The sequence below is a fragment of the Mizuhopecten yessoensis genome, unplaced genomic scaffold (genome assembly GCF_002113885.1).
Source record: "Mizuhopecten yessoensis strain PY_sf001 unplaced genomic scaffold, ASM211388v2 scaffold3537, whole genome shotgun sequence".
In the NCBI taxonomy this organism is placed as follows: Eukaryota; Metazoa; Mollusca; class Bivalvia; order Pectinida; family Pectinidae; genus Mizuhopecten; species Mizuhopecten yessoensis.
In genome coordinates this window covers 473926-484090 of record NW_018405094.1, presented here as the reverse complement: position 1 = coordinate 484090, position 10165 = coordinate 473926, and the positions used below count along the sequence as shown (strand labels likewise).

General features: G+C 35.2%; 1 protein-coding gene across 1 annotated transcript in view; it reads right to left on the bottom strand.

The window, feature by feature from the left end:
- The window catches only part of LOC110447626, a 23175-nt gene continuing 13010 nt past the window's right edge, over nucleotides 1–10165 (bottom strand). Inside the window, exons 12-16 of the mRNA XM_021493460.1 lie at nucleotides 4590–5097; nucleotides 4014–4056; nucleotides 3380–3585; nucleotides 2993–3074; nucleotides 1–2544 (exon numbers count right to left, since the gene is read on the bottom strand). Of these exons, the coding sequence (XP_021349135.1) occupies nucleotides 2264–2544; nucleotides 2993–3074; nucleotides 3380–3585; nucleotides 4014–4056; nucleotides 4590–5097 (1120 nt within the window). The 3' untranslated portion in view covers nucleotides 1–2263. The remainder of the gene's footprint in view (nucleotides 2545–2992; nucleotides 3075–3379; nucleotides 3586–4013; nucleotides 4057–4589; nucleotides 5098–10165) is intronic.

Here is a 10165-nt window from a genome sequence, read left to right as displayed (position 1 = left end):
TATAATATATAAAAGCAATTACGTCAATGATTGTGATTATAATATAGTTCTTCTTCATGGAGGAACATACATGTATTTATGCTACGGAGGCAAAATACTGTTTGTAACGTATTGATGTTTTCTTCTAACACGATCAGAGATATTGAGAAAAATGTAAAAGAATCTTTGATTAATACGAAATCACTTTGTAGTATTATTCACCACGTCTGTTATTACATGTATTATATTAACATTTGTTTTGTTATTTGCTGATTAATACATATACAAAACACCAAACGTATTGGCAAAAAGTGTTAGCTTATTGTCAATTATGACCTTTGAGTTTTCTAGTCTAACTATATGTATAAGATATTGTTACACGATAGACAATATGTTCCTCTATAGGAAAAAATAGCAAGTACTTATGTCGCTTGTATAGACATGTGTCACAATAAACCGTCACCAGATATTGAATATCTCGATAAACACATAAAATATTTCAAAGTTATGGTCACATGAGTTCATATCAAAGAGTAAAATAGCAAAAGTAAAACAAATATTAGACAGGGGTAATTGAATCAATTGACAATTATACATGGGTTGACCAAGCCTTGCAAATGCTATGAAATTGATGAAAGGATCCTAAAAGCACCTTTTAACTAAAATGCCTTTAAAGGGTCAAAATGAGCCTTGAAATGGATAATGATATAAAACAATTATTGTATATTGTTTTTGGTGGTTTTGTGATGCCATTCTGATAGAAATGAAGTCAGTAAAATCATGTTGACTTCTAGATTTTCGGACTTACGACCAATGTGAGAGTTTTTGATATTTATATGATGAGTTTATATCAATCTGGAATACACATACAGGTCTCTGTATTTTGAGAACGTGAAAATGATGTGAATTGTTACGCCTTAATTTTAATTTAAAAGGCCCTTAAGACCTTAAATTTCATAGTGAAATTTCTGTACGAACTCCATTATTGGAGAACAAGGACTGGAGGTACCTACTGTCAAACCTTGTACAGTTATAGAACTGTTAAGTCCATAGTGTAAATATTGGTAGTTATAGGAGAACTAGGATTGTTAGTGAACAGACATATACAGGATATATAGGTACAAACTGTTCATCTATAGACATTAATTGGAGAACTAGGGTTGTAGGTCAATAGACATTTATAAGACAGGGAGGTACAAATAATAAATATTTAGACATTAATGAGAGAACTAGGGTTGTAGGTCAGTGGACATTTATAGGACAGGAGGTACAAAAAATAAATATATAGACATTAATGAGAGAACTAGGGTTGTAGATCAGTAGACATTTATAGCACAGGGAGGTACAAACAATAAATATATAAACATTAATGAGAGAACTAGGGCTGTAGGTCAGTAGATATTTATAGGACAGGGAGGTACAAATATTAAATATATAGACATTAATGAGAGAACTAGGGTTGTAGGTCAGTAGACATTTACAGGACAGGGAGGTACAAAAAATAAATAAATAGACATTAATGAGAGAACTAGGGTTGTAGGTCAGTAGACATTTATAGGACAGAGAGGTACAAAAACTAAATATATAGACATTAATTAGAGAACTAGGGATGTAGGTCAGTAGACATTTATAGGTCAGGGAGGTACAAACTATAAATCTTTAGACATTAATGGGAGAACGAGGGTTGTAGGTCAGTACACATTTATAGGTCAGGGAGGTACAAACTATAAATCTATAGACATTAATGGGAGAACGAGGGTTGTAGGTCAGTAGACATGTCTGTAAATCTATGGACATTAATTGAGAATCGGGACTGCAAGGTATTACTATAACTCATCAGTAAAATTTAGTTGATGGACTTTTTGCGTTTTTGGCGAGGAAACTTGACCTTGCCGTGAAGTTAATTATCTTGTGTAAATTTATTCAGATGAATCGTTTATCAAATACAATAAATAATAAGGCAGATAGTTGCAAAAATTCAATGATTTACAAGTAACAGATTACATACTATATATATGTAACGAGGTTTACCCTTCTGTGGTTAATATGTGGTGATACAAATTTAATGTTTCCGTTTAACATTTCAATAGTGAAAAACACTACAAATTAAATGGTTATTGGTATAGAGGCAATATCTAAAAGTCTCAATACAACAGTTTAACACGCCTGATCGTTATACACCCAAACATGAACCTACTAAATATGTAATATACTGCACATGTATTGTGATTTACAGTCCGTACTGTTACACACGTAAACGGCATGATACAATTTCAAAACAGCTTTACTTTACTTTCATTTTCACGTAAGCAAGAAGTTCAGCACTACATTTGCATTGCTGAAGAGTCTGTAAGAATTCGCCTGGTAGTCTGTCTCCGAGTCTGATGGCGTAGTCGGACAGTCGGTATTTATCCAGCATCTTCCCCTTCGCGTCTTGTTCACTCAGCTGCATGTTCTTGATATAGTCGACCTGCGCCTCGGGGAGCTTGAGAGCAATCGCCAGGTCCTTCCATTCCGGTCCAAGCATCTTCGACATACTTAGGAGTGACACCTCAGAAAATACACCTACACAGATGTAAATAAACAATCCATAGAGTGTAACAGTGGTAGATGTACGTATATACATGTGATATAAAGTTTTATCGGAGTAGTCTCCCGTGTAACGTGTTATATACATGGTATAAATTATATTATAACCATCAATAAAATACCCGGAATTTGCCTTTTTGTGTATTATGGTTTTCCGTCTCCGTATCTTGTTTCTATGTTTTGTTGTTTGACTTCGTGTTTCCGGGAATAAAATGAAAAGTTGAAGAGTGAAGCTGTTTCGATTTATCTCTTAATAATCTTCTCACATCGCAAACCCAGCACACACGTAATGAAATCAAGATTTTGACATTGAAAACCATTGATCGAAATATACAAAAAAACTTAATGATAAAAACAAGATAACAATTGAAAAATAACAACCATACAGAATATTGGTATGTTTACAACAAATTGATTTACCCACCTGTATCCATGTACAGCGCCACCAACTGACGAGCTTCTTTACACCAAGGATATTGTCTGACAGCATGTAGCATTTTCTCAAGCTGAAACAAGAGGGACATAATATATATTTGTAGATATATATCTTAAAATCAGGATGAAAAAAATGCTGACTTCCAAGGAATCCATTCAGCATCATAGAAAATAAATGTATGTCATTAAATTTTAACAACACAGGGTGATACGGTAGACGATAGACACATCATAGGTGTGCAGAGACACGAAGATTAAACCATAGAAGAAACAATTTGATCTCTTCAAGCAGTCTGGAAGGAAGAAGCTTAGTCGCCTTTTTCAATTCTGCACTGGGATATAGCAGGCCAGGTTCACCTTTAATAAATACATATACCTTCTTCTGCTTTTCATCCTGGTTCTGGTTTGCCCATATGTATAATGTTGTCGCGAATCTGACACTGTCCGTGTCATCCTTGCATTGTTTCTCCACGCGCGTCTCTATTTCTTTCACTTCATTTGGTGTATCCATCTGAGTAAATATGCTATGCATTTCCTGTCTGTTGGTCGTCTTTGAACCGATGAATTTCGTGAGTGCTTGGACTAAATGAGACGTTTGTATTATGAAGATACGGTCAATGCAAAGATAGGGTTTTGTTTTGTTATATAAATATAGCTACATGCGAATTACGGAATTATTAGATAACCATATGATGAGTTTAAAAAACACCTGTTCACTTCGACATACATGATTGATAATACCTCTATATATAATGGGCATACACACATGGTTGATAATCCCTTTTTATGTTATTGACGTTATACATAGTTGATCATTGTGTCTAGTCTTTTGGTAGCCCCTCAAGATGTATATTTTTTCGAAATTTACAATATTTGCATATTTTATTTTTTGTGTTTGTGATCAGAATTGTCAATCATTTTTATAAGTCGCATGTAATATCATATGTTATAAAAAGACAAATGAAAATAATCCTAACACGTTTTAATCTAATCAATTATGTCATACTTACTGTCCCCATTCACTGACAGGTGCGACAGGTACCGCTTTGTCGTCTGTAATTAAGGGGTATAAATCTGAGTAATACTTAATTTACTGATGAAGATCTTAAAAGAAGCCACCAAACACATGACTTAACCGTAGTAAAATCATCACTCGGCTAACAGTAGCAATTATAAAGTTATACTCAGCTAAACGATAACAAGAATTACACTCCGCAAAACGGTAGTACACAGGGCTTAACAATAGTTGACGTTTATACCTGCCTAAGGTACTAGAAGTTAACCCTGAGCTATCCGGTGGTGTCATATTTCAGACTCACATCTATATATTTACTGATTTGGTGCGCAACACAGAAAATTCAGCAGAGTGATTAACCAGTGAAATGTAATCAGAACAACATAAAACAATATAATTCCCAAGGAAAGCATGGTCATGAGCAGGGAGCAGGTTTATATATATGTTGGTAATATAGGTAGCTTATTACCCGATATACATGTATTTAACTTCTCAAATATGGCAAACACAAAGACATCAGATAAATGATAATGAAGCACTTGTGTAAACTTGTAAATGTTAAGCGCCTTACTTTCACCCAGACAACTTCCACGGAGTCAGTCCTCTCCTCTAGAGGTTTCCTGGCCTTGACACGGTAATGCAGTAGACCTCGGTAGCATTCGTCATCCATCTGTTCCGGACATGTCTTGTCTACGACATATATACTACAGTTCACTTTGCAAATGTCCTTTTGGGTTTTGAAGGGGAATTTCACCACCTCTCCTTGCAGAATTCGTCTACCATTGTGTTGAAGACCAATGTTGCCCGACATGTATAAATCGACGATGTCTCCATCCACGACAGTGAAGTCAGCTAGCTCCATTGGACCTCGCGTGTAGCCTTGCTCCTTCAGTCGACTGATTTCCTTTGATGCTTGTTCCGTTGGAAGTACATGTATAAAGGTTTCGGCCTGGTAATCATCTTCTTTCTGTCTGCAGACGAGTGTAACCGTTGTTACAAACATTCCTTTTCCAAACTCGTCGGCAATTCCTTTAATATCTGTCTCTGACGAGTCACCAGAGACCGTAAGTGACACCAGACTTGAAATGTACAGAACAATGAGATACCTTCTAGTCTCACTTTTACATTCTTATATTTGCACATAGCTAAGTAATACGGTATCACACTTCAATGTTAATACAGATAAAACAATTGTTATTGGTATTAAAAGTATTTTCTAATTTATCACAATGAATTGTCAAAAACCACCGAAGCAAAACTGTAATAACAACTCAAAATTGATATTAGAAATTGTTGACTAACAATTAACCCATGTTAAACCTAAACTGAAAATGTTATATTTTCAAATTAAAAAAAAAATGAAATTATAAAACTTAGTTCTGAAATTATGCTGTTTTTGTTTTAAAATGTATACTGAAGTACTGATACACAATTACAAAACTCAAAAAGTTGCATATGTGACCCTGGTGACCTTTAGAAAAAACATCATTAACTAGAACACGGACAGGTCAGTGAGGGCCCCGTCTTGTGGCAATATATCCGCCATAATCATCAAGAAGCAATCTGCCCATATAGCTGAGCTTGACGCCTGATATTTGGACTTCAAAAAGAATCGTAAGGAAGCAAAATATACATATAACATGTACTATGATGTGAGTCTTGTTTCCTTCCACCTCCATATTTGCTGGGCTAACAGAAATGTAAACACCGGTGCTATACTCATTTGTTAGCTTTGATATGTTTTATTTCACTTTAAAAACCTCCTCCATCAAGAGCAAGGGTCAAAGTCAGAGATCCACTTTGTCTTTGACCTTGACCTTTAACCCAGTGACCCTGATCTTTGGTCAGTTGACTTATTCTTTGATTCCAACCAACTTTGCATCTTAATATCATAACAAAATCTTCATCGGTGAAAAATACAAAACTTGACCTTGACCTTGAACCTTTGGACCCCGTAACCTTGACCTTAGGTCATTTGACTCTGTGTTACGTTCTGAACAATTTTGCTTCATAATAACATAAAAATAATGTTCATCAGTAAAAAGATACAATATTTGACCTTGACATTGACCCAGTGACCTTGACCTTTGGTCAGTTGTCTCCTTGTCATAATCATAACAAACATTGCTTTATAGTGTCATAACAAAATTTTCATCAGTGAAATGATACTAAATTTGACCTTTATCTTTGATCTAGTGACCTTGACCATAAGTCAGTTGACTCTTTGTTGAATTCTGACCAACTTTGCTTCATAATGTCATAACAAAATGTTTCTCAGGGAAAATATATAAAATTTGACATTGACCTTTGACCCAGTGACCTTGACCTTTGATAAGTTGACTCCTTGTTTAATTCTGACCAACATTGCTTCATAATGTCATAACAAAATGTTCATCAGTAAAATGATACTAAATTTGACCTTGAACTTTGATCTAGTGACCTTGACCATAAGTCAGTTGACTCTTTGTGGAATTCCGACAAAATTTGCTTCGTAATATCATAACAAAATGTTCATCAGGAAAAAAAATACAAAATTTGACCTTGACCTTTGACCCAGTGACCTTGACCTTTGGTCAGTTGACTCCTTGTTTAATTCTGAGCAACATTGCTTCAAAGCATCATAACGAACTATTCACCAGTGGAAAGATACAAAATTTAACCTGGACCTTTGATCCAATGACCTTGACCTTTGTTCAGTTGAGTCCTTATTTAATTCTGATCAACATGCTTCATAGTGTCATAACAAAATGTTCATTAGTGAAAAAATGCAAAAATAGACCTTGACCTTTGAACCTAATGACCTTGACCTTTGACCTCGACTTTTGACCTCGGTGTGTCTTTGTTTAATGTCGATCAACTTTGCCTCATAATGTCATAAAATGCTCATTAGTGAGAGGCTACAAAATTTGACCTTGACCTTTGACCTACACCTCTGACCCGATGACCTTGACCTTCGGTCAGTTTACTCCTTGTTTTATTCTGATGAACTTTGCTTCATCATGTCATAACAAAATGCTCATCAGTGAAAAGATACAAAATTTGACCCGGACCTTTGAACCTTATGACCTTAGCCTTTGACCTTGACTTTTTACCGAAGTGTTTATTTTTGTGAAATGAACATCTTGACCAAGTTTCATGTAAATTGGTCAATGAATACCAAAGTTATTAGCCAGGAACAAAATGTGTGGACAGACAGACAGACAGACAGACAAACAGGGTGGTTACTAAAGGGTACCCGTATCTCCGATACGGGGCCCTAATAATGGAATACAGGTAAAAATTGAATGGGTACATATCTCTTGCACTATCTTCAATACTACATGTTTGATATTAAAGATGAATAGGTATGAATACGACGAAGTTCACATGGCATCAATGGCAGTCCAATAAGTTAACACTGTCAATCCCACCTGTCCGCGATGTTACAGTTAATCATAGTATGCCATGTGAACTTAGAAAAAGTAATTGTGCATCCTTCAGCAGAATGCAACCACAGCCTTTTAAAAGTTAATAACATTCCTGAAAATAACATGATCATCATCTGTAACCATCCAGGAAGGCACAAAATACTGTCTTCCTAGTTCCTGCCATTTTATATTTATATACTACTTGCTTAACTCCTTCATTTCAATCCTTCGTGCATAGCATCTATAGGTGGGATAATTACTATCGATTGCAATTGATCGCAGTTTGCTACTGACCAAATATCTGTGTCCAGGGCCTGTGGAAAAGTCGTTTAAAGAGTTTAAGACATTTTACCCATATGAACTTGAAAGTAGCTCAAAGTCAACCATTTTCACAAAATTGATAGCCAGTCACCTGAGCACCTTATGAATTAAATATCAAGACTTTACACCTTGTAGAACTTTAAAGATGATTTCATTTTTTTACCGGAAATAGCACTTTTGAAATTTGACACCGGAAGTTGACTTTTTACACGATGTTTTTTATTGATATCGATTGCAATTGATTGCGGTAATCTAATGACCAAATATCATTGCCCTTGCTCTCTTGGTTATTGTGGAGAAATCGTTTTAAGGTTTAAAGACATTTGACTCCTATGACCTTAAAAGTAGGTCAAGGTCAACCGTTTTTACGGTTTAACAAACTTTATAGCCAATCACCCGATCACCTTATATATGAAATATCAAGACTCTAGACCTTCTAGAACTTAGAAAGAAGATATTAAACTTTGACCCCTGCCGAAAACCGGAAGTTCCCTTTTGATACATTTTTGTATTGCAATCAATCGCAATTGAAATCAGTATGCTACTGAGCTAACAGCATCGCCTTTGGTCTCTTGGTTATTGAGAAGAGTCTGTATAACAATTATTAGACATTTGGCCCCTATGACCTTGAAAGTAGGTCAATGTCAACTATTTTCACATACCTGATAGCCAATCACCTGCACACCTTATATATGGAATATCAAGACCCAAGATATTGTAGAAGTTAATAAGAATTTTCAAATGTGTTACCTTATATAGTACTTTTGAAATTTGACCCCTACCGAAAACCGAAAGTTGACTTTTGACACAATTATTTTTATTGCAATGAAAAGAAATTGATAGCAGCATGCTACTGTCCAAATATCATCACCCTATGCCTCTTGGTTATTGAGGAGAGACCGTATTCAGAGTTTTAGAAACTTGACCCCTAAGACTTTAAAATTAGGTCAAGGTCAACTATTTTCACAAACGTGATAGCCAATCACATGAGCACCTTATATGCACCCAATACCTTGTAGCACTTAAGGAGATTTTTTTTAAATGTGTATCACTTTTGAAATTTGACCCCTGCCGAAAACTGGCCGTTGACGTTTTACCCAAAAATGTTTCCTGGGAAAAAAAAAAATTGTGTTTCAAAGAAGTCAAGAGCGCAACCAAATTCGAAAACACTATCTTGGGAAACTTTTGTGCGATAAATAATTTGAAAAATATCTCAAAAAAATTGATTTTAATATGTTGTCGGCAATTCAAAAGATCTAAGGAAATTTTCAAAATGGCGTACGTTGCAAAAGGAGTTTTTCAAAAATATTGAAAAATGAAAAAAATTGGTGACTTTGACCCAACAGAGAGGATTTGTATTTGACTTTCTTTGTCATAACATTTTATGAATAAATAATAATAATAATAATATAATCACATGACTGCTGTACAATAAACAATTTTTGAGTTATGGCCATTGTAAGATTTTAACCTATGACGTCATGGCGGCCATATTGGAATTTTGACCTACTTGAAAATGTTGCAATGACAACCTTTGACCTTGGCCTACAATCTACTCATAAGACTGTCAACACATATGCTACCAATCAAAAGATTAGGTGGCCACAAAATCAGGGTAGAAGAAGAAGAAGAACCATTTCCATCCGAAATGGAAATCCCTAATAAGAAAAATCATAACAATAAGAATAGGGATTTCCATCCGAAATGGAAATCCCTAATAAGAAACATAACAAAAACAATAGGTCTTTTCACCAGTTGTTGACAAGCCCTAATAATAATAAGAAACATAACAATTCCAATAGGTCCTTTCAATAGGTGGTGAAAAGCCCTAATAACTAGCGAGAACTACATTATTGAAGACATGCCCATTTAATCAAGGTCAAATCAAAGATATTCCACATCTTCAACCGAGAACCAAGAACCAGGGTAGTGGCAACAAAACAACAATTACACTAATGAGCATAATGAAAATACATCAACCTTTATATAATGTAAGGAAAAGGTATATTTCTCAATAAAATAATTATGATGACCGTAATCTGTGGAAACCTTGTGTTGCATGTTTTTGGTTCAAAATCTTGAATACTTGTAAACACAGTAGGCTAGAGAAGCTTGGATGTTACTTTCAAGAAGGGGAAAATTCACTGTCGGAAAAGGAAAATCGCCCCCACTTACCCTACAGTTTGATAGTAAGCCATTCCTGCTTTTGATGTTGTAAGTACAGAACGAGAAATGGGCAGAGTAGAAGAACCAGTGTCCTGGAGTTTATGCACATAAGGGTGATACGATCGACGTACATTTCTAGCGATTATAGACAGCATGTTGTCTGAATGTAAAATTAAAAGACCTAGCTTTGTTTATGTTTTCAGTCTTGATAAGTCTCATATGAATAAAAAAAGGGAGGGGGCGGGGCGGGGGG